The 25,617-nt window shown below is 34.6% G+C and overlaps 2 protein-coding genes and 1 long non-coding RNA gene across 4 annotated transcripts in view; 1 reads left to right on the top strand and 2 right to left on the bottom strand.

The window, feature by feature from the left end:
* Nucleotides 1-18,199, top strand: part of LOC124445457 (zinc finger protein ZPR1-like) — a 28,962-nt gene extending 10,763 nt beyond the window's left edge. The window contains exons 4-13 of the mRNA XM_046996181.1: nt 113-183; nt 532-751; nt 1,921-1,967; nt 2,340-2,406; nt 2,608-2,691; nt 3,629-3,705; nt 4,142-4,252; nt 7,956-8,039; nt 8,979-9,047; nt 17,689-18,199. Coding sequence (XP_046852137.1) covers nt 113-183; nt 532-751; nt 1,921-1,967; nt 2,340-2,406; nt 2,608-2,691; nt 3,629-3,705; nt 4,142-4,252; nt 7,956-8,039; nt 8,979-9,047; nt 17,689-17,817 — 959 coding nt within the window. The 3' untranslated portion in view covers nt 17,818-18,199. The remainder of the gene's footprint in view (nt 1-112; nt 184-531; nt 752-1,920; nt 1,968-2,339; nt 2,407-2,607; nt 2,692-3,628; nt 3,706-4,141; nt 4,253-7,955; nt 8,040-8,978; nt 9,048-17,688) is intronic.
* LOC124445458 lies at nt 14,820-15,878 on the bottom strand. Its single transcript, XR_006948160.1, has 2 exons — nt 15,608-15,878; nt 14,820-15,519 (listed from the first exon to the last, which is right to left on the bottom strand). It is a non-coding gene; the product is annotated as an uncharacterized LOC124445458 (long non-coding RNA).
* Nucleotides 18,200-20,600: 2,401 nt separating the features above from the next.
* The window catches only part of LOC124446142 (guanine nucleotide exchange factor DBS-like), a 43,197-nt gene continuing 38,180 nt past the window's right edge, over nt 20,601-25,617 (bottom strand). For both annotated transcript variants that reach the window (XM_046996961.1, XM_046996959.1), the window contains 6 exons: nt 24,588-25,340; nt 22,939-23,028; nt 22,618-22,696; nt 22,136-22,196; nt 21,727-21,847; nt 20,601-21,023 (listed from right to left, as the gene is read on the bottom strand). In XM_046996961.1, coding sequence (XP_046852917.1) covers nt 20,805-21,023; nt 21,727-21,847; nt 22,136-22,196; nt 22,618-22,696; nt 22,939-23,028; nt 24,588-25,340 — 1,323 coding nt within the window. In that variant the 3' untranslated portion in view covers nt 20,601-20,804. The remainder of the gene's footprint in view (nt 21,024-21,726; nt 21,848-22,135; nt 22,197-22,617; nt 22,697-22,938; nt 23,029-24,587; nt 25,341-25,617) is intronic.

Genomic DNA, 25,617 nt, shown 5'->3' with positions numbered 1-25,617 from the left:
AAAAATAGCTTTAAGATTTAATAAATGACATTTTGTTGCTTTCTCTTTAGTTCTATAACCTTAACACACACGTTCATCAAACAATTTATTGAGAAACGTTTTACGATTTCAGAACTAAGTACAATTGAAGGAATCCTCGAACGAGCTGTGTCGTCACTAGAGCAACATGTACCTATACAAAAGGTTGGTTGTTGAGACCATTTCTGTGGATATTTTTTTCGTTTGTTCTTATAAAGTGCATTCAATACTTTTTTGTATCGTGTCAAGCAGTTTTTTGAAAATTATATAGATTAAACGGTCTGTTTAGTTTTCTGTTGTATGAACGACTTAAACAGTTTGAGAAGCGACTGCTGTGAGCGTTTAATAGGATAAATCTCTCAAATTTTTTGTGCCTATAAAACTTCATTAGAACTGATCTTATACCAGTATTGTCAGACCTGATTTGACTGTGGATGTGATTTTCCATTTCACTATTCTTGTAGCTAGTTGCTTATCCTCTCTCAAGTACGATTTTTTGTCGTTTGTTTATAGGTGTTAAACCCAGAGCAAGCAGAAAAACTTGATAAATTCATTCAAAAACTCAGGTCGTGTCGAGATGGTCTAATTTCATTTACATTCGTGCTTGACGACATTTCTGGTAATAGTTACGTAGAAAATCCGCTTGCACCGAAATCTGACGACGCCATGACAATTACAAAATATGAAAGAACAAAAGAACAAAACCAATTATTAGGACTAGACGAAACTAGAGGTAATTATCATCCAATCTGTGATTCACTCTGGCCTGTCAGGCCACAAATTAAAGAAACGTTTTTTTAATGTCTTTCATTAAACATTATATCTGTAATCACATTCTCATTTGTAACGTAACCACAAATGTATCAATTATAATGATACGTCAAACTTACGTGCTGTTTTTTTCTTTCTGAATTTTTACTTAATGCTATATAAGCTGCGGAAAATTGACATCTGGACAAGTTGCATTGACGACAAAAATTACGTTGCAATAGATGTCAACTAGCATTTGGAGGACAAGCAATTTAACAAAATTCTTTTTGAAGAATGCGCATCTACATGACATCTAAGCTCTCTTTTTACGTCAGGCTTCCTGTATTAAATGCATGTGCATGAATTTTACCTTTTTGTCTATTTTTTTGTGTAACATGTTAGTTAGCGAATAAATTTCTTCTTTAGAGGTGTGTTAGAAATTGTAATCATAATAGAGAAGCTTTGAAGTATATAACCTATCAAGATGGCGGCTTTACGTCACATGAAAACACTTGCTCTCGATTCGTTGAAAACGTCTTTGGCTTTAAGTTTGATGAAGTTTTAAAGCTTTGCATACAATTGAAGCTTGTATGCGTCCCTAAATTTTCCAGAATACGAAAGTGCTTTAATTTCGTTACTCTTGCGTAGTGCGGACCTTGCGAGAAGCGCCAATATAATCGCTACATTGCATTATAGCATATAGAGGTTTTTACATCCAAAAATCTGTTGTGTTTTACTGTCGCATTATTGGCAAACCTGCATTTATTTGTCCTTTTTCTCCCGTTTGCTTCCGTGCTATTTCGCTTCATCGTATGATCAGTTCATCCAAACACCATATAGAAGTTTGTCATACATCAGAACATTATATTTCCCTAAGGCAATGACAGTAGTATCATTTGGCACCATAAAAAAGTGTTTGTTTGTCCTCCAGATACTAAAAGCACGTGACATATGATAAAAAGCTACGCCAATTATTCGTTAATGTCTATGTGTAGCTTACACGGACTAAGAGCAGTTAATTCAAGCAGTAGTGAAACTCGTAGGCTCTGTAAACTGCACAAATGTATTATGTCACTATAGAAAGCATTTACACCTGACAAATTTTAAATTGTCTGACCATGCATAAATGAAAACATCGTGGTATTTTTATAGACGTAGAAGTTGAAAATGCCTCTGACGAATTTGATGCTAACGACGAGGTATGTTTCTATGGTTCTTTTTAAAACCAAGGACGATAAATTGATGTTGTTTTGAGAGCATGAATATAATGTTGAAGAGTTGTTCATTGGGTTTATGCATGTGCTTGGTTTATGTGCTTTCAAACAGTACAAAAAAAATACAAATCTTTATAAATTCCGCTTAAAGAGGTAAAAGTTCCGCTTTGAACCCATTATTTTAAAGTCTGAACTCTGCCTGTAATATTTTGTGTGCATATACCATTGTTTTTAGAAGAAAAGTTGGTTTTATACAACATTTGCGCAATAGCCTCACTGTTTTGTATGCTTAGTGTTTATTGACGCTGTTTTTCTATGTTGTCCATATATATACTTAGTTTTACTCCTCATTTCCAGGTGTTGGAGTTTCCTACAGACTGCCCTCGCTGTAAATGTCCGACAACGACAAAAATGAAAGCTGTCGGTATCCATTTATTCCATCCACTTAAAGTGAACTGTTTGATCATTTCTCTGCCGATTTTGCGTAAAATTCCAAATCGAGTTGTGTCATGTTTTTAATTATTTCAATTATTCAAGGAAAGGCCTTTTGGTTGCGTTCTGCTTTAGTGCTGTTGCTTGAACGTCGTTCTTTTTAAAATCTTGTTTCCTTAATTCACTGAGACAGATATTCCTCATTTTAAGCAAGTTATTATCATGTCTATTGATTGTTCAAATTGTGGAGAACGATCGAACGAAGTCAAATCAGGAGGTAATGTAATATTTAGGCAAACCTTAAGGCCCGAAAGAGGACTATAAAATAACTGTTTGTTTTTTACCCAAAACAAGTCTGTGTACCTTTTTTGTAAAACTTTTTTTCATGATTGTAAGACTTCACATTGCTATGCTGTGCCGGTGAACGGCTGACAAACCATGTTCGGGATTTGTATAAATACTCACGCTTTATTTTGATGTAATTTGAAGTTTCCCAAGTGTGAAGCTAAGAGTGACTGTTTTAAATGGTGCAATAGAAAGTAGAGCTCTTGTTTTCGTCATGTGTCAATTCATCTCGACAACTATTCAGGATTAAACAGTAGAAATAACTCATTTTTTGTTTGCACTGCCAAAAAATCGCTTACTAAGGAATGCTGTCAAACTGTCAACTTGCCATTCGTGTGTTCCGATCAATTGTCTTTTGTACAGGGTGACCCAAAAAGATACGTACCCATGAAAATTTCAATTATGGCTTTAATTAAAAAGCTATTTATTTCAAATTAAAACCACACATCATTCAGTTTATGGAAGACTATTCACAAGAGTTTCGGCTATTTCTGTCAATTTTTAGTCAATTTATGGCTTTCCCAAGATGTGTTCCAAATGTCCACCATTTCGTGGCAAGCAAACCTGTACTCGTCTCGCAAAGTTTTGAATCACTTTTATACACTCCTCTTTCGGGATGGCTCTTATTTTTGAAGAACTTAAAACTGCCATCACAGCAAACGAAATGGTGGACATTTGGAACACATCTTGGGAAAGCCATAAATTGACTAAAAATTGACAGAAATAGCCGAAACTCTTGTGAATAGTCTTCCATAAACTGAATGATGTGTGGTTTTAATTTGAAATAAATAGCTTTTTAATTAAAGCCATAATTGAAATTTTCATGGGTACGTATCTTTTTGGGTCACCCTGTACTATAATATTTATAGGTGGAATCGAGGCCAAGGGTAGCAGGATTGAATTACTGATAACAGACCCGACAGATTTGTGCCGTGATGTATTAAAGGTTTCGTAATCTATGATTTTCGTCGTCTTTCGTAAGCTTTGATTTTGTTAGTTGTTATTCTCACATTGTGTTAATTATTGTGCTAATTTGTGACTTTCACATTGTAATGGCAAATAATTGACTTGCCAGCCCGCATGTTTTGATCCTGCAGTGCAAATTTTAGCGCATTATTATTATTTTCATGCGTAGAAACCTATTGGTTTTGCAGTGAATGGACACAGAAAAATTTGCACTGCAGTACCAAATTTGCAGGCTGGCCCAACCACTGGTGGTATTTTGCGCATTTTACATGTTTCTTAGCATTGTTTGAAAACGAAAGCTATTAACTGAGTGCTTACGACGTTGCTATTTAAAAGTGATCGACTTCTATCATTGACGGCATATAGGGTGGCTTACAAATACTTTGAACTGGCAAGACAACATTTATCTTGTTTAGTCTGACACGTGTGTACTGCAAATACCAGAACTTGAGTTTGAACTAGAAAGTGGAACGTTGGGTGGACGCTTTACAACCGTTGAAGGTCTTCTGGTTAACATTAAAGAAAGCGTGAGTATTTTTCATTATATCCTAAACAATTGCTTTATTTATGTATTAATATAGCCTTAGATGTTTATATAGCCCGAGTTAGTCACATATTTCCCCATGTATTCTCGGAGAGTTGTATAATGACCATAAAACTGTGTTGAGTCAATTTAAGTGTAACTATACGTCAACCCTCAAGATAAAGGTGGTAGATAACAGTTTTATAAAGATTCCTTCCAATCTTTTCCTCTGCCATGTACCTTACTTGTTACTCGGCTAAACCTGCGGCGTCGGTATTCGTTATTGCATTTGAATCCGGGGGAATTTTTTATTCAGTGTCAACTCCTGTGGATATAAAGGAGTAAATAACATGTTCCAGATGTTCTCTATCCAACTTAATATAATTTTTTGCAACTTAAGAACATAAGTGTGTTAGATGTGACGGTATATGCATGGAATATGGGTGTGAGCACTTATTTGCATGTCGTCTTTAAGTGACCCAGTATACACTATTGTTAATCGCTATCTTAATGTCTAAAACAACTTTATCAAGCCAAGACAACAGTAGTAAAACACTTTCTATAGAGTAAATGGTTTGAACCCGGGAGTATCGTTATATGTTTGTAAATGATGATCGTCCAGGTTAATAAAGTCCTGAGAAGGACTGTTTTTGATGTTGTTGACTGACGTTTCGACAACCTTAGCGGTAGTCATCTTCAGAGTCAAATGAGGAGTAAACGTCAGGTTAGCCGTATTTGTTGTCTGGTTCTTACGTCATTGTATTGTGTGTACAGGAAATGTGCAGGAAATGTGTATTGTCATTGTGGATTAGTGTGAAGTGAAATATTTTATTTTTAGTTGTGATGTGTGATTTAGGTGTGACGTTTTTAGTTGTAGTGTGTGGGTGTCAATTGTGTATTGTCATTGTGAATTAGTTTGAAGTGTAATGTTTTTAGTTGATCGTTTGTTTGTATTGTGAATAAGTCGTTTGTTTTGTAAACAAGGTGCAGTTTATTTTGTAAACAAGGTGCAGTTTACAAAATAAACTGCTCCGACTGCCACGCCTCCTATATCGGGGAAACTGGCAGGAACTTAAACATAAGACTTACTGAGCACAAACGAGCTACTAAGAAACAAGACAAAACTAATCACATTGCCGAACATCACCGAATGACAAAGCACAACATTGACTGCGACTCGGCAAAATGCATCACTTACAGTACTGACTATAGACAACGGCTTACATTAGAAAGTTGGTATACCAACTTGGAACAAACCCCCCTGAACAGATCACAGCAATTACCGGCACCTTACAAACGACTTATTCACAATACAAACAAACGATCAACTAAAAACATTACACTTCAAACTAATTCACAATGACAATACACAATTGACACCCACACACTACAACTAAAAACGTCACACCTAAATCACACATCACAACTAAAAATAAAATATTTTACTTCGCACTAATCCACAATGACAATACACATTTCCTGCACATTTCCTGTACACACAATACAATGACGTAAGAACCAGACAACAAATACGGCTAACCTGACGTTTACTCCTCATTTGACTCTGAAGATGACTACCGCTAAGGTTGTCGAAACGTCAGTCAACAACATTAAAAACAGTCCTTCTCAGGACTTTATTAACCTGGACGATCATCATTTACAAACATATAACTTTCTATAGACTTGTAGAACGATTTTTTTAACAAATTTTTGAAGTTGCTCTTCCCACCATAAGGCGTGACTCATACATTAACGCCTTTCAATCGAGATATTGTCTTAAGCGGCTCTTGAAATTCACGTTAAGTAGTTACTACTTTACAGTAACCTTGAATGTTTTATCATTGTTAGAATATATCAACTCCAAAATCCTTTTCCAGCCGACAATTTCAAAAAATAAAGGAAAAAACACACTCCAAAAAACATCATCTTATAAACTAAGATTCGAGTTATAAAAGCAAGAGACAAGATTCAAAGCTTGCTTTAATAACTCGAATCTTGAGTTTACAACATGATGTTTTTTGGAGTGTGTTTTTTCCTTTGTATTAACTCCAGTCTTCCTTTTTTTGGCCGCGATTCTTTATTGCATCACAATTAATTCTCTGCTATCCAACGATCTCACCAGTAAAAACCACCACGATTTCTTCGAATTGTGTAGTTTCTTGTGTTACTGGTAATTCTTGTAAATGCATTCTATTCGGCTGGACGCTTAACTGTGTATTGAAGAGTTTTTCCGCAAAGTTGGCCACAAATTGGGCAAGGATTCTTACAAATTATTTGGACATACATTCACTTTGCACTACAGCGTGCAATGCAACTGCGTGGATATTGGCTTTAATGATAGGAGTGGAGGACGGTTTTCTTTACACGTTTGGCTGTTCTCACAGTCTATACCTAATCTCCACTCAGCTATTCCTTAAACCAACATTGCACAATTTTCTGATAGTTCTTATTTCCTTTCGCATGCCTAAAAACATCGAACGCGCATAACTCTTTATATACACGATATATAAAAAACTGAACTTTAATGAGAACGTAGCTAAAGTCATCACAGCCCAAGATTTGCTAAAACTTTAGGTGGTAATTAGACTTCCATTGGCTCATCCAGCAATACAAATATCGCACAAATAATATTTTTAAAATTTTGTTACCGTGAAGCCCTTTTGAAATAGCTTGCGCACGAAAATGACACAAGTACAAAGCGAGTGGAACACAGAGGGTTAAATTAAGACCCCTGTTGTTCAAGCAGTCAAAGTTTTATGAAATTTAGATGATGCGTACACGAATGCTTAGCTTTCAAATCGCAGGTTATTTCTGATTTTTCGTTTTTAAATGCCATTTTGTTATAATCCTCATCAATTATGCGTAAATGTGAGCTTAAATTGATGTAGATATGAATAATTGACGAAGGCTTTAAGAAAATGGCAATTGAAAAGGAACAATGCAAAATGGACGCCTAGCGTTCGTGTACGATTTGGCCAAATTTGTAAACTTGAACAAAATGTATCGTATTTTAACCTTACGTGCTCCAATTGATTTTTAGCTTTGTCGTTTTTTTTCGCAAGCTATTTCAGAAATTCTTCTCGGTAACACAATTCTCACTCTAAAAATGGATATACTTTTAGAAAACTTTACTGTTGAAAAAACCATTGGAAGTCCAACTACCAAAGGTTTTTGCTGATCTTGTGAGCTGATGACTTTCGCGACGTCTCCCATTAAGAGTTTGATACACCCTGTTTATAAGTTTGGAAACATTGCAGAGTGTGCTTTATGATGTTTATTATTAGTTTAAATTGTTATTGAAAAATAATCAAATTTCTGTATCGTAGATTCACTTTGTCCTGCTATGTGAGTTAACAATTCCATTTCAGAAAATGCCAATAAGCATTTTCTTCAATCTCAAACGTTATGGTTTTGGTATCGTTGTTATTTTAACTCCAGTTCCTTTATCCGTTCCTGGGTCGTAATTAACTCAACAGTTTTATAAACGTATCACAAAATCCTTTCATCTCATTTTCTATAGAACTACGCATGTGTTTTATTTCATTAGCTTATTTTGGGCTGACAATGGCCAGAAAATTTTGTTTTCTGTCATGCAAATTTATAATTATATGTAAACAAAGTAGATTCGCCTTTCACCCCTCCTTACCATACCCCATCCCCTCTTTTTCAATTTTAGGTGATGCCTATTATGTTTCTGTTAAATATAGCTTGAAGAACGAAATCCTTTCTTCCTTGGCGATTCATCATCAGAGAATAATTCACTAAAAAAGTTTCTCACAAAGCTTAATGAGGTAATTACGGGTGTATCAAAGAAACGTAGACATTTGCTAAATTGATCAGCGCGCATGGTTTGCAAAAATTTTGTGCTAATAGGTGTTTGGTCTTCGAGTTATCTAACGATAAATTTTTGTTGTAATAATAATTAATTTTGAGTGAGAATTTTGCTACCGAAAAACAAGTTAACTTGCGCTACAGTATGAGAAAAAAAAAGCAATTGAATCGCACTAGGGCAAAAATATGAAACGTAATGTTTAAGCGTTAGTAATCGTCGCTTTAGTCATCAATCATCTTCCGTGCGTACTACCAAAATGAAGACATGAAACACACAAGTAAAAGATGATACGTCATTTAACACGGATGAGATTGAGGACTCGAAAATACTCATGAAATACGAGGTGCACGTTTTTCACTTTACCAAAAAATGAAAAATCACGAACAGTGGCATAGCAGACTCATTAATTTGGGGGGGGGGGACACATATTCATGTTCTGCTGCATTAAGCTCCTTTGGAATCCATTGTTTTTAACGGATTAAGACATGCATGTATGAGTTTGTGCCCCCCCCCCCAATTAACGATTCTGGTACGCCACTTCTTAGCAACTTTTAAACAAATCTTTAACAAACAATTACACATCATTTACAACATCAATTACACATCAGAACGGAAATAGCAGATTCTCTGCCGTGTGTAGGCAGTCTCTTCAACAGAAATGTATTACGTTTTAATGAATGTGAATGTGAAAAAACCTCTTGTTTGCCATAAAGTGAATGTGGAAACTTCTTGTTTGCCACATAACCTGAACGCGTTCGTATTAAAAACTATGAATGACGGCTAATTTTTACTCTCATTTTTTTGGTGTCAACGCATATGAAAAGGCTTTTATAAGTTCGACGACCAAGAGCGAATTGATATAGATTATTGATTAATTTGTCTGTCTGTCATATTTTAGGTTATCGAAGGAAAAAGACAGAATATTCACGTTATTTTGGATGATCCAGCTGGTAACAGTTATATACAGGTATGTCTTTTAGTTATAGCAATTATTAAACAATGACTTGGTAAGGAATTGACCCGTAAATAAAGGAAAAGTTGCAATGTGCCTACACATCAGTCCAGAGCTCATTGATCATTGTTGCCGTATTGTATTGGCTCGGTCTGTACAAAAGCATCTCGGTCCAATATTTCTCCGAAAAAAATCGCGCGCTTCTTTAACGAGGGATTGTTCTACATTTCGAAGGCAATTATGTTCAGTTTTTGGTTTAGTAACTATTATGATAAATTTTTGATGCAATCTCGCTTGTGATTGACTAACAGCCTACAGATAATTCTCAATATTTTGCCACATGCAAAATGAACTGTTCTCGCTCGAATTATTGAGAAGAAAGACGTAAAAAACACGGAAATGGTTGCAATGTTTGGTAGGAGAGTCTTTATGGAGTATTTAGGAGAAAAAGACGAAAGCAAACGGTGAAAACTCTTTAATGTCGAAACTCGTCATTTATCATTGTATTGTGAAACAAGCATTGAAGTCTGCTTTCGCTTCGAAATTATTTCGGCAGATAATTTCGACCTCGGTCTGAATAATTGCTGACATCATACTCAATTTCATCGCAACAACTGCTAATTGTTTGTAAATATTATAATCTAGTCGCAAGACATGTGTGCTCTGTGGTTAGTCACTATATGTTTTTGTTTCCAACATAACAGCGGTCTTGGCTTACAAAGCACATTATTTCTCGTTCTTGGTAGACGATATGTTGTCATTTTTTACGGTCAAAAATGTGTCCAGGGTCTTAAAAAATATATAAATATCGTTGTATCATATTCTTTTAATACGCGCGGTAAAGTTTCAGTGAAGTGTTCTTTCAATGTGTGGAAAGTGTGATATAATTTTTTGAATAAAGCTTAATGCAGGTTTTGGAGAATTTTCAGATTTTTCACACCATTTTCTGGTCGAAGGGTGGCTCTCACCATCTGACAGAAATGGTGAGGTTAAACATTTCTTTCAAATTTAATGTGATAAAGTAGTTTTTTCCTATTGCTCAGTCGCCACAGTTATGGTCAGTTTCATCAACTGGACGTTGTGTTACCTCATGAATGATTTCATATAGTTTTTACATGGATTAGATTATGAAGGTCTTGAATTTAATCAAACATCATCACAATACAATTTTTTTGGAAGAACAAGATGCAAAGTTATGAATGTGAGCGATCTGAAATTACGGGATGCCAAGACTGTTTTCTGCAGCTTTGGGGCCAGTTATTAAATTATGCAAGTTGGCTGTTTCTACAGTAGCTATCAAAAGGCGGTTTAAAAGCATTAAAACATACTTTTTGAACAAACGTTGTTGCCCTGTGTATTGCACTCTTTGTGCTGTCACCAGATGTGTTCTGAGCCATGACTGCCGTGCTTTCACAATGAAACTCGTTCTTTTTTTGAAAAAGTTTTTGGAACGAAAGAAAAGAAAGATTAAAACTCTTACAAGCGTGGAAAATATGATCAAGACTCTCAGTTCAGAAACAAAAACTATAAATACGTTTTACAACAGTATACTCAATAACAGGATAACTAATTGTAAATAAGCAAACATTCTGGTAGATGAAAAAACATCAAGGTACAGTAAAAAGGTCGAATACTTGTCAATATAACGCACTTCCATACTATGCATTTGTAAGAACGATTTTTCTAACTATGATGACCACTTACTGCATATACGTTTGTGGGCAGCGTCGATCAACCTTGAACATGTTTTTTTATTATTGAATGTCGTTACAAGTCTGAAGAAAAGCCTCTTATGAAGATATAATAAAGATTGTGCGATGTTATTTATTGAAATATCTTTTGATAAGGAGGTGATATGGGACAAAAACAACAAAATAATCTTCTGGCATCACTATGGGTTAATTTGAGGAGAGGAAAAAGACAGTATTGTAACTAATGACTTAATTTTCATGGTGGTTGGACTAAAGAAGCTTTGGTTTTATCTAATAGGATATTTCATGATGAATCCCATTACTGATCAAATGCTGGCACAGTTAATCAAAGGAGCTATACACACAATATCTGATTTTCCACTAAATAGAAACGAGAAAAACTTTGATTAAGTGTTGACCTTGATATCTTAATCAACTGCATGGAATTTTCTTAATTCGATTAGTTACCTTGTGTGGTAGGACGGAATAACAATTTCAATGCTCTCCTGTTCAGCTGGAATTTATAACACTACTACAAAAAGTGGTCGCTCCGAAAACTGAGGACTGCTCTTTTGTAGACGAACTTGAACGTGCTCCAAGTACGCGAGACACTTCAACGATTTACCACGATGATTTACAATCACATGTAAATGAATACGTATAACAGAATTTCCTGCGAGTTATGGCTCTAAGAGTTAAAAGCAAAGCTCGTTGCAAGGAAGAATATAACCAAAGAAGCTTCGCAAAATCTTCTTAATTTCTTAAAACACGTATTAAGATCTACATTTAGTGGCTTCATTCAACTGGTCAATTATTACATTGTTCACAAAATAAAAATAATGCTGCCATATGAACCAAAATTCACCAAGGGATCCGGGTTTCGGATAAGTTGCCTTAAGTGTAATGGTTGATTAGATTAAATGTGATTTTACACTGTGCCAAAGCCACGTACACGAAAATTTGTCTTCTCTCCATGTAACGCAATATTGTGTTTGCTGGCTTTTGGAACAAAATGGCGAACGCTAAGCAATTTTACTTCCGGTGTTCCAACTTACAAATAGAGGGCTCTGGTTCTGCTACCTTAATGTTAACAAGTCATGTCAAAAACTAGTTTAATTACAAAACCAAGCTGTTGCTGATGCTTCTTTACTGATGATTTCCTCTTGAATCACACATTGAATTGCTGCTCATGTTTTTCATGACAATTGATTCTTGGCAAAACTTTCTTTTATTTTGCTAAAATGCACGCTGGATTTCCATTACTTTACTATGCAAGTGCTGTTCTACTGTCAGGTCATGAATTGCATTATGGTTTACTAGCTCTTTCTACATTTCACATTGTAACAACATTCCTGAGTACGCTGTCATCACAAACCACATAACTTAATCTCGCGTTAAGTTGTTCAGGCATTCTTCAACAAGAATGGAACATTTGGCATGAATTAGATTTCAACAACAGGATGGGGCCATGAATTGGATAACAGCAACTGTTCATAATTTCTAAAAGTTTACAAGATATACCAAACTCTTATAAAACTCCCATATCCATAGTAACATTCTTAACTTTCATATTGTTCATATGCCTGTTTTATGATGTTGATTTGCTTGATCTTAATTAATATGACCAATAATTTTTTTAATGAAGAAGCAAGCCATGTAACACAGGTTTTCATCAGACAATAAAAATTATCTCAATGTACGTGAAATTCTATGTGTTCAAACTGTCCATTGATAATTTATATAGTGTCCCTTTTGGATCACCCCGTATTCTTTACATTTATGTAATGACTTATTTAGTACATGCAAAATTGACAGAAGTAATCAATCATTGTATTAAACAAAATTAAATTTTAATTTCAAAATGTAACCATAGAGCAAAATTTATATGGCATGCCTAAAAGCTGAGTGGTCAATATGCATTCGTGTGAATTGTACGAATAGATACTCCAATATATATCAGAAATACATTACAAAATCAAAATCCATGTCCAATACTTAGACATACGCGACTGGAATGCAATCTCCCACAGTGAATGGGATTGAAATCTTTCCCTTTAATTGCACAGAACCACTTCTAACGCTTTTCAATATTGTGTTTGCTACCAGGGACCGCGTACGTTTCATATCCTTTGTTGCTTCCATTGGTATAATAAACACACAACATAAAACGGAACTTTTTGTAATTGAACTCCATGTAAACTCTAGTTTTCTTTTGCGCTCTTGGAACAAACATGGCGGCGAAAGACCCACGTGGCCGTATTTACCCAATAATCATGCAGAATGCAGAGTATAATACGTGTCCCAACTCTCTCGATACCGGGCTCTGAGCAGAACGACTCATCTCTGATTTGGTAATAATGGTGTACAAGGTATTCCAAAATCTGTAGCGAGATACCTTTGAGGAAGTGAAATGTATTGCATGTTTAAGTCCAGAGTCAACATCAAATTGAAATTCGCATAATAGGTGAATTGCATGTTACGTCATGGCCGCCATGTTAGTGGTAAAATACAAAAGAATATTCATTAATGCTATTGTGGGCACCAGCCATCGTAGGCGAGCCACGTTGTTCGATAATTCCCTGGAGTTTTGTCTCAATCCAAGAATGGACACATATCCTCAAGACGTATACCATATTACTATACTTTTTGACTCGATCACATATTCGCAAGTTTCAAAAACACACCCTTTCCCCAGATACTGGGGCGAAGTGAGACACTTAGATAGGAACCTTTTTTTAACATATAATAGTGGATTGAAGGAATAAATTTTTTTTAGTGTTCAGTATACGCAAAAAAGTAACCCAAGCGAATCATGGTTGAACCTAGGTTAGTTTATGTCGTGTGAACTGGATTTAGGATAAAATAAATTTTACACGGATAACAACACGGATGATATTGTGAATATAATTGTTTAAACTTTCCGGATGAAAGAATATAATGTTGCAAAATTGGCTGCTTTCGTTGAGCTTACAAAACAACTGTTTCCCTCTGTAAAATTAAACAGAATTTCCACATATCATGTTGACACGTCATGCGCCAAATATTACGTAGTGCTTTATCTCCAATTTTTTACGATATATACGAGTACAAAACCCTATCTGATTTACTTTTTAAAACTCTGCAACTGTGTAATTATGAAAATTATATCTTTATAATATTACCTTGTGTTTTCTGTCGTGTAGTACATATTGTATTTTTATCAATTTTTCAAAAATTTGCCCGACAAATTCCTGTATGTTGCCTGACTAGACCAAAGATTGGACAGATTGGGGTTTGTCTCCCCAAACCCTCCCAGAAGTTTCGGCCCTGTCCTTCATTGTGCTAAAAATCAATATAGACATTACAAATACATATTTCTATCATGGGGCAGTGAATATTTAAGCAAAGAAATAATCTGTTTGGGAAAATACTATTCATTGACCTTATAGTCTCTTAAAGTGCTTATCTCACAATTTTTTTTTTCGAATTTTCGTATTGCTTCTTCAAAAGTAATCTAGAACTTATATTACAATTTTTTCATGCGCTGCATTGTTTTCGAATTATTATTGATCAAATATGAAATTTGGCAGTAAAAGTTGATAATTGGCAAAGGGCCTGGATCAAGTTTCTGTGACGTAACTTAAGAAACAAGTCAAGGGCTTGTTGTTATCAATGATTAGATGGCGGAGTTGAATTCTGATTCGGAAAGCTCTCATAGTTCGCAATGTGATTCGGAGTATGATTATATTCCCGGTTATGTCATCGAAGATGAAACAAGGAACATTAATGACCAGGAATATAATATAATAGATGAAAATCACAACGAATCCAAGTCCTATCTATACGCTGATGAACCAATGGCCGAACAAGCATGGTATGAAGAGTACGTGGAAAAGTCAAATGAACATAAAAAGCAACTTGAAATGCTACAAAAAAGACTTGATCACAGAGTTGAGTTGAGTTCTTGGTGAGTAATAAAATTTCTAATTTCAATTCAACTTATGAAATGTATTTCAATTCAGGTTTCAAGTTATGAAATATAGGCATAAACGTGCAATTTTCTATTCAAGATTACCATCGCTTTTTTTATTTACTTTTGGGTAAAAAATTGTTAAAAGATGCTCGATTACAATTTTTTAATGTGATTTTCTTTATTGATCAGGTGCAAGTGTGGTTTTTGTCAAGTTACACTTCTTCAGAATCCTCTAGAGGCCTGGTGCTGCCAAGAACTTAAGTCTGTAGCTGAAAGCTTAACACACCAGTCGGTTCTGGCAGATCTGTCAACTATTCCATGTTGTGTCACTCTACACCCAGGTTTCAGACCAGTTTGTTTGGAAAAGTGGTCGCTAAAAATGGCTGCTAGGAAATACAAAACCAGAGAACAAAGACGATACAGAGAAACAGGATCTGAAAACATGTATGATAGCATATTATGTTATTTCCCAGTATTTAAGTATATTTTAGTGTTATGACACATTAGTAACGATTTGGCTTTATATTCAGGTTTTTACGATGTGTTGCATACAGAGAATTCACATCTATGATTTATGGATGCTTAGGAGAAGAAAGAAGACCATTACCAGCATGTGCATACCATGCAATAAGATCAAAATTTAATGATAAAAAGTTGGAATTTAGAGGGTACGAAGAAAATGAAATAAATGAGTGATGTGAAAATTAAGTTTTCCTATTTTTTGGGCAATCTGCCACATGTTTGTGACCTTTCATTGGCTTCTTGCATGTCAAACATTTTGGCTGACTTTTTTCTTTTGAAACTGCCACTTTTGACTGACAGCTGAATGGCACACTGGTAGCTGCTGACATGAAACAAAAACATTTTTATTATTTAAAATGATTTTCAAACCATGTTTAGCTACAGCATGTTATATAATCATTATTAATTACCTGGAATTGAGGAGGGGACATCATTGAGCACAATGCATTTTCGACAGACCTGTTTTAGTAGCACCTCAGATCTGGGTTGCTTTTGCAGCATGACATTCATTGTTGGTGGGGACATTTCTTTCAAAAGATTTTGTGAATTTGAAAATGCGTCTTTGTCTTTTATTGACAGCATCACACTCTCAAATAATTCATCCACATACTCTAAAAAGAAATTATTGTCGTATTCAATACTATGAAATGATGCAAAGCAACACATTTAGCAACAACTTACCAAATTTCGGCTTAACTCTGACATCCCTCACAGTTCCTTCACCATTTTTAAACTTTGGATACACCACATTTATTTAGAAAGTGCCATCATTCTTCATCTTTACATCATGCCTTAAGTTGTTGTTGAAGTGGATGGATGCCAAAATGTGTCTAATACAATAAAGACTTGTGGAAGTTGCAAAACAACTAACATTGTCATATAGGAAATTTTCGCCCACCTGCAATACATTCCAACATAGGAATAATGAATCATTTTTGGAGCAAAATGATTCAGGACAGAATGGAATCCTTCCAAACAACTTGTTTGAGCAACTGGTGAAGCCTGGTGAATTGACTTCATCAGCTGTAGGTTAAACAATTTAGCACAAAGCTTTTCATGAGCAACTGAACCTTAAACATTACAACAAAGAATGATGATAAACTGTTAGGGAAGTTATCTTTAAATAATGCCTTCACAAACCTTCTAACAAATATTCCTTTGGTTCAATTCAGGGCCATGAAAACAACTTGAAAACAGTGGATCATCCAAATTGGTGTGCTTGTCTACTATGTGACTCAGGAAAGATTTGAACTTTGCCCAAATTACTTTGCCATCACCATAATAAACAGCCGAATACTTAGTCGGTGTCCATTGAGCGCGTTTTCTTGCAACAAAATTCACCTAGATTTTACGTCTTCGCTTCATTTCAGGACGCTCATCACCGTAAAATGGTATACGGTGAAGAGAAATTCCTTCCGCAGATTTTTCTCAGTTTGAACAGCCGAAAACTGCACATCTATCAGGCATTTTGATGCAGAGCCGTAGTAGGTAAAGTAGAAATTATAGCAAAAATCGCACTTCAGAAAAACTTCCTGTCCTTATGTTACGTCACATACTTCTCGATTCAGGCTCTCATCAAGCAAATTGAACGCGCAGCAATTTTCTCCATTATTGCCGATTTTGAGAAAAGAAACGCATTTATCTCATAAACGAAGCCACCAATCAGAAAATTGTAAAATAACTTTTACAATGATTTTTTTACCTCAATCAGAAAATTCGAAAAAAAAATTGTGAGATAAGCACTTTAAATATAACAACATACATGCAAAAACACAAATTAAAGGACACTGGACACATATTATCTTATGATCATTACTCAATATGGCGAGTGTCTCACTTTCCCCATGTGAGTACAGTTTTTAAATCTCAAACATGAATGTCGTCTAAGGCATTTTTTAATGAAACGATGTTTCAGTTCAAGCAACAAGATCCAAACTATAACTATCACCAGCATCTGCCATATACAATATCTTTCAACATACCTGTCAACTCAATGAAACAATTAGAATTCGCTCGTAAAGTGTCTTCATTTGACGGCCGGCATACTTTCTCCGTTTATAACAATAACTTAAATTTTACTTTGCTTACATGACATACATGCTGCATTGGGAAGGTACTGACTGACTCTTAAGCTAAAGCTTCGTTTAACGGCTCAGATATTTTATATTCAATGGGAAATGTCGCACTTTGCCCCGGTGTCGCACTTTGCCTCAGGTTACGCTAGTAGGGCTGTCAATATTTTGCAGTTGGTTAAATATTAATTTTTTAAACCAAGATATAGCAAACGTTTTTGCTTGCCATGTACGCCAAAGAAACTCACATGAACTCATTAGCTACTTACCTAACCCTAAAAAGTGTTTGCGGCGATTTTTTTGTTTGATTTATTGCGCAGATAATTGACCAAAAATGTCGGTCCATTTGCTGCATGCATGGATAGAATGATTGAAAAACCAATTTTTATTGCTTAACATGCCCACGCTTCTTCTCGTAGAATGTGTACGCACCCGAAGATGATCCAAACATGAAAACCATGCATTATGAACGCACGCCAGAGCAAAATGAAAATCTCGGTATCAGTGAAGAAATGCTATTGGAATTTAGTTACCAATCGCATGCATAAATGGAATCAACTAAAAGTGGAACTGATTTCATTTTGTTGTTTGCCCGATGATCTCTCGAAAGAACAGTTCACAAGGATAGTCACCTCGTTCACTCAATAATGTTTCAAATAGACTGAATTGTTAGATAAAGGACACTGTCGTGTGTATATAGCTCTATTTTAATTGTTTAGTGTAGCGAGAATCGCTATTATTCCGAGTATCATATTATTCTTAATATTATAAATGAAAAATTTACTCAATTTATATTAGTATAGATAATAAAATAGTTTCGAGTACAATTACGGATAAACATGCACGCGTGAGTTTTTAAAGACTGCAGCAAATCTCACGGGTGCATGATTACACGTAATTGCACGAGAAACTACTGTTACTGAGTAATAATATACTTAGAGATGTTTACTCTCCATCGCTTCAAAAAAGCCTTGTTACGCAGCCTAACTGTGAAAAACATTCACAAAAAAAAACAGTGCTAGCTGTTTTGATTTTATTCTTTGCATTCTTTATTAATTCTTTAATTTCACACGATTGCAATTTTGGAAATCTTTTTTACTTACAACTGCCGCCATGTTTTTTTTAATTGGAATGATATGTATAATACATGGCCAGCGCACTATGTATAAAATATGGTGTAAATATTCGCATCTATTCCAATATCCTTAAGAATCGTACTTCATGCATTGTGCAACTGTGCATTTTGAAAGTGGATTGTGCAGTCTTACAAAACGAAACAATACTTTGAGATGTATACAGCTCCAACACCTCCTCCACTTTTCATATTAATGACAAAAGCTTTTTCTTACAAAATTTCCTCTAACTTATAGATCAATTAATTCTTGGTGTTTACATCCCACTAAAAACTACATTAATATTTTAAATCATGTACAAGTTCAGCACACATTTGCGTTCTATAGGCATATCTTTCGACGCTCTTTTTATATGTTTGATATTTGTTGGGTAGTTTTAATGTCAAAAGTTAATTGTTTTTAACCTTAATTTAATGTTTTTGTTGTCTCTATAGTGAAAAATTGAGCCACCAAACTTTTGCATTTTATTTTATCTATTCATTCGTGTATTCATTTATTCAATCGTTCAAAATCAAAGCAGAAAATTGTTCAAAATGTTGCCTTAGGGAAAAATTAATTAAAACCTGCTTTAAAAGAAAATTCATTGTTGATATTGTTTTTTCCTGGCCAATGTTAAGCATATATATCATGTTCAACTATAAATCGAATTTTTAATGTTATTGCATATCTTCATCCTATTTTTCGAAATGATTTCCTGGAATCCAGCCTTCCACAGACGTCCTTTGTTATTTCGCATAACACCATCCTCCGTCACTAACTCTTAGGACATATAAAATATCACCATGGAAAAACCGAGCTCTGCTGTTCAAGTGGATGTATAATACCACGATAAATAACTGGGACCTCAGTGTACGGTTCTTTATTATTCTGCATCGAAAGAAATACACATTGGAAAATTGACGAAATCCGAATATTGTTAAGCAATAGGTTGTAGATAGATAGTTTGGTATTATGATTCTATCAGCATCGTCAGCATGGCATGATGGTTTTGTCATATTTTAGGCTGCTTTAAACACTCATGTGAGAGATTTTTGTTATAGGCTGGAACGTTTTGTGGTGATAAAAGTATCTTCACTATAGATGATAATCTTTTGTCCTAAAATTGCTTCATAACTTTTTGCAGCGTATTTAATATGACACACATCAAAAAAGACGTTATCTTGAAAAAGTATATTCAAGTATTAGTTTATTTATACATCGAGGTCATTTGTTTATAAGATAATAAATATGAATGTTTTGACTATTTTATGTTTGAGTAATTCAACATATTTTCTACAAGACTTAATATTTAGAGCTGCCCTTTTTAGGTTTTAGAATTACCCATTTTCCTTGAAGAAATGCCCATTTTAGAAAATGCGAAGTCTGTGAAAAACAATAAATTTTCTAAAAAATTAATAAGATAAATAAAATTTATTATTTATGACGCAATAAAATATGAAAACTTTTTGCGTGCAGAAAATCTGGCGCATAAGTACTTAAGAATAGGTACGCAGAGCGCATACGTGGCTTAGTTGATCGCAAACATCTTCTCCACCTTTCATATTAATGACAAAAGCTTTTACTACCAAGAAAAACTAATTTACGGGGTAATAAATGTGATTCTATTCTTAGTTCAACTAAGGTAATTCCTCAAATAGTTAATTCCTCAAATAATAAATTCTTTAAGTTTTAGGTTTATATCCAACTAAAAACTACACTATCATTTTCTGTGCAGTACGGGTTTAGCACTCATTAGCGTCGTTCTATACACACACACTCTAAGATCTTTCTTTCAAAAAGATAAATTTTAATAGTTGGATATTCATTATAGAAGTTTGTGTCAAAAGTGGACTGTCTTTTGCATTATTTTAATGTTTTTGTCGTCTGTAAGGGCCTGATTGTATGGAGGCGAGCTGGCCCGGATAGCGAGCTAGCCTGATGATTTCAAGAGATTGAAAAGAGCCAAAACTTCAAGGTTAAAAATTACAGCTGTTTGCGAAGCACCACACGTCATTCTGGTTGTAATTCTCAAATTGGTTGTTTCAATTTTAAATGTTTTGAGAAGTTATTAAATCAGAATATTGTGAAATCGCTTGAGAAGATTTATCGGATGATAAGTATTGAATCGTTTCCAATTGCCAAAATCATTTAACGCTCGGCTGAATCCCGGCTACTAGGCTCATGTAATCAGCCCCCAAGATGAAAAATATAGGCATAAATTTTTTTCTATAAAAATAGCAGTTTATTTTTTCCATTCATACGTATGATATTATTAAGTAGGAAAATTAAAACTGAAAATTGTTCGAAATTAGTGTGAAGTGAAAAATTAGTTAAGACCTGCTGTAAAAGAAAATTCATTATTGGTATACTTGGCTAATATTGAGCATATATATCATGTTCAACTTCAAATTAAACTTTTAAAATCATTGCATATATTCATCCCATTTTTCCAAATGACTTCCTGGAACCCAGCCTTCGTCAGACGTCTTTTGCGATCTTGCGTACCACCATCCACCGTCGCCAACTCTTAGGACATGTAAAATCTCACCATGCAAAAAGCTGAGCTCTGTTGTTTCAGTGGATGTGTAGTCCATAATACCACGATAAATAACAGGTGCTCCAAAATACCGCTCTTTGCTATTCTATTGAAAAGAAATAGACATTAGTACATCTTAAATTGACTAAATCCAAATGGGTTGTATATACATAGTTTTTTATTATGACTCTATCTGAATGGCATGATGGTTTCCTCCGATTTTAAGAAGTAGCGGATCCAGCTATAGGCAAAATAAATCATCACAGCTAATTTTAAATTCAAAACACCTTTATAACAAAGTCATTGGTTATAATTTTCTAAAGAATAAAAGTTAACTAATCGATGCGGTAAAGTAATTTATTTTGCTTGAAGCTAAATCCGCCCCTGAATTTTAAGCGGCTATAGACACTCATGTGAGAGAGTTTTAAGTTACACACTGAAACGATTTTGTGGTGATGAAAGTATCTTTCTTACATGATAATCCTAATATTGCTTCATAAGTTTTTACAGCCTACTCAATGTTCACATACTGCAAAAACGAATTTATATAATTCTAATGAATTTTTAATAACGATAATGTTAATATAAAACAAATTCCGAAGAAACAAGACATCTTGAGATTGCAAAATATGAATCAAAACAAGACGAGAAGTAAACTGTAAATTTTCGACTTTATTTTGTATAATGTTAATGGCAGAACTAAACTTTTCTATAATGTTAATGGCAGAACTAAAACGTTCAGACTGGCTACGATACAGTTAACTGGCATGCTTTTCAGTGACATTTTGTAACAATCATAATTCTAATACCATAGCGTTTTCATCCTCATCGTCAGACCAATCGTTTTCATCACGGTTATTGTATTCATCATTCCCCTCGATGCTTTTCGTCAAAACATCATTGCACGCTTCGTCATTGTTATTGGAAACCCTTAAATGAAAGTAACACAAGCAATCAGACACTTGCCCTAAATATATATTTAAAATTTGTTATCTAAGGCGCAATAAAAGATAAAAATCTTCTTGTTGCAAACAGAAAACTTCGCGTGCAAGTACAAAAATATAGGTACGCGAGCTAATACGCCGATAGCCCGAAGTTTGCACAATGGTATATAGCTACTTAGACTTAAACAGACCATTTAAGTAAGTGAAGAAGATCGTATCAGGCGCAGGATAAAGTAAAAAAATACGTTAACATCTTTCCAAGGCTAGCTCTTACCTACTTAACGAATGGTCCACTTTATGATTTAACTCCAGCGGCATCGATAGCGATTTAGATTCTACAAACAAAAACCAGTTATAAACGACTAACACTGTCTTCAAAATATGTGCATTTAATTTATGCTTTGTTGTTGACAATGTAAAAACATTGAAGCACACGCAATTTTAAAAGCTGAGCCAACTAAGAGCAAAAAATGAACATGAAATAACTCAGCATATCTCAACAGTTATATATGTTCTACATAACCCTAAATAGTATTATCAAAATCATACTTGTATTGAGTATTCTATTGCATGCAAATGCTTTAATTTTATTGGCTACACTACGCTCTATCTAACTGTTAAAATACAAAAATACTTAAACAGCAGAAACTTTTATATTACTATAAATTTGTCAAAAGTGGTTTTATGAATATAGTCAAGTCATACCTGTAAATTAAATTAAAATAAAAATAAAAAGAATGAGAAGTATTAATTTACTTTTGACTTGAGAGAACTGTGATTGAAGTAAGAGTCGAATTTCTTGCACCCAGTGTTTTTTTATGTCTTCTGATGGTGCCTATAATGTACAAATTACAATATAAATTATTACAATCTGTTAGTAATTAGCTAGTGCTAAAACGTGCAGAATAACTGGTTCTGTTCTGTAAATGACGAGCAACATTTCCAACGTCGTAGGACTTTTTTATTACGTTCAAGTTCACAACATAAAACAATTTTACAGGTACGTTCAACCATGCATGTTGATGTGCAAAGTATATCTGTATAAATATAATAAGTAAACAGTGCAAAAAAACTTACCTGTAAAGTGTAAAATAGTGATTTGTTGTGTGAGAGCCCAAACTTTAGAGGATCTTTTTTAACTGTTTCAGTTAAACCAACGGCGATTAACTGTGAAAGCACGAATACAAAATACAAGTAAAAGAAGGTGGATTTCAACAATTAAACTCGGACAGATGGGACTTAAGTTGAAGTTTGATTGTGATTCTATACGAGAAAGAGAGAAAATTTGTTGCATGGTTAGGGACTGCGGAAGATCGATGACTCGGCACAGGAGGAGAATAGTATTCACATATACATATTCTATTTTAATTGTTTCTACATATTGAAATCAATTGTGATTACGGATTATAATTTATATATCCCTGCATGTGTTAAATACTGTAGGTGTCACATGTACGTAAAAAGCTGTAAGCATGTAAACTGTGCCAAACGTTTTGCTTATGAACGATCACGAGTTGGACCTTTTAAAGTGCTTATAGCTACGACACATTTTTTTACTGTCATAAATAAAGGATCTTATAAAACTGTAGCAGTTGACTTTCTTTCAACATTTATTTTAGAATGGTAAAGTCCTCGTTTGTTGAAGCCTTTGTGTTAGACAAGACTTTGGGGAAGAGGTAATTTACATACTTCAAAATCATGTTTTCTTTTGTTGTTATTACATGCACGAGTCCGAAGGACGAGTGCAGTTTGAAGTCTTTGAAAAACTTGCGAGCTCATATTTTCATCCAGAAACATCTTGCAAACGGTGAACTGTAAACTCGTTCGCCAAAGAAAATCTGCTTAAAACTTACGCTAGCCCTTATAATTGCTTTGTTTACAGTAATTTAGCTTTCCCGCCTTTGAAATGGTTTATTTTTATTGTCTCTAAGATCATTTCTTTGTTCGACGAACCAATCAGGAGCGCATTTTTCAAAAATAAATTGCACTGTATTTCCTTTTTTTTGCACTGGTATTTACGATGAATTGCACTGTTCTAAACCAACCAGAATTGAGAAGTCATGGTAGCACACGATAGCAAAGAAAGAATATGAAGTTAAGAAATCACACGCTATGCAATCACATGGGAGAAAAGCTCTGTCTGTTATCCTTTTAAAAAACTTGCTCATATAATCATTGATTTAAAGTGGGAACGAATTAAATATGGTGGAAGCCTTGAATACAGCCATTTGCGTTACTAAAGTCCCGTTCACACGATCTGACTTGTCGGATCCGATTGTTTCGGTTCCGATTTTTGGTTGCTTGTTCAGACGGTCCGATAATTTTGTTGATATTTATATTCGTTTAGATATTTGTAGTCGTGGGAGAAGGCATTTATGACACCAGTACATTTATGGATATGGTTTGCGTATTTTTGTTCTTGTTTTCAAGACTTTCACTTGTAATGTTTTGCACCTAATGAAATTTGGTTAGTATGAAGAGTGAGAGGTCCGGGACTAGTCGCGGCTTTCTTCCATCTTGTTGGATGAAAATTGAGCAAGCTCTATTTTCATCCGATTTTTCAGAATGAAGGATTCGACTGTCGGAAGCTCACTTCATATGTGTTAACACGATCCGTTTTTTTGGATCCAACAAAATCAGATACGACAAATCGGATCGTGTGAACGGGCCTCAAGGACAGTAATTTTTCCTGTTAAGTTACCGGGTCAAAAATTAAGTACTCTTACCTCCAAGCTGCTTTCGAATTGATACGATACATTGTCCTTTGGAGCTTCGTCGTCACGCTTCGTAATGATGATGACCTTCTCGTAAAGGAAAACCTGTCGAGGTTTGCCTTTAGCTTGAGCGATGAATTTCTTTCTAGACTGCCATACATAAAAACTATCCTGTATCAGAAGCTTGCCTTGACGGCCTAAACTTCCAAGGAAGCCACGAATGTACATAGCATGCATAACGTCATTTAAATTTTGTAAAACTTTCATCATCGCTTTCAAAGCGTTTTTTAAACTTTTTAAGCTCGCCTGCCTCGTTTGTGAGTACTTTATCATCTGTTTTAAGAGCAACTGGTATTTTGTGATTCTCTGGATAGGTTTCAAAAGGTAAGCATGCAAAGGTAGCAGATGACCTAGACTTTTCTGACATTCCACAAAGAAATCCACCTTAGCGCACTCATTTTTGAGTGCATCTGAGCTTGGTTTGTTCTTACAATACGTTGCGTACATTTGAAACTCCTTTTCTTTCGCCAAAAACACTTCGCCGACAAGCAAAGGCTGATTGGCACACTTCTCAAGATCGAGTAAAAAAACGTTACGGTGAAATACATAAATCTCGTGAATGTTTCCAAATATAATTCCTTTTTTACTCTTAAGCTCTTGTGGTATGTTGGGACTACTGTCTTTATATTGTTTCATGTAGCCTTCCACCACGTCCTGAAGATCCCTTACATAAACTTTCTCTGTTTCAACAAGTTCATTCATTACCTTTATAAGCATAAACAAAACAGAATAAAGTTAGAGCATTTCACAAACTGAATTTGTACTTTCACTTTCATCATAGTTTCATTACCCAATAGACTATTGTCAAAATAAATGCAAAACACAGCTACAATAACATACTCTTTCTTTGAAAACATTGTATGTAGGCGCGTAGCTGGAAAAATAATTGGTGGGGCTAATATTCACATATGCATGACATGCCATATAAGTTTCCTTTGAAATTCATTGTTTTTTACGGATTAACAAAAAATATATGAATATG

This window comes from Xenia sp. Carnegie-2017, unplaced genomic scaffold (assembly GCF_021976095.1).
Source record: "Xenia sp. Carnegie-2017 unplaced genomic scaffold, XeniaSp_v1 HiC_scaffold_22, whole genome shotgun sequence".
NCBI lineage: Eukaryota > Metazoa > Cnidaria > Anthozoa > Malacalcyonacea > Xeniidae > Xenia > Xenia sp. Carnegie-2017.
The sequence above is the reverse complement of the archived record's forward strand: the minus strand, read 5'-3'. Positions and strand labels throughout refer to the sequence as shown.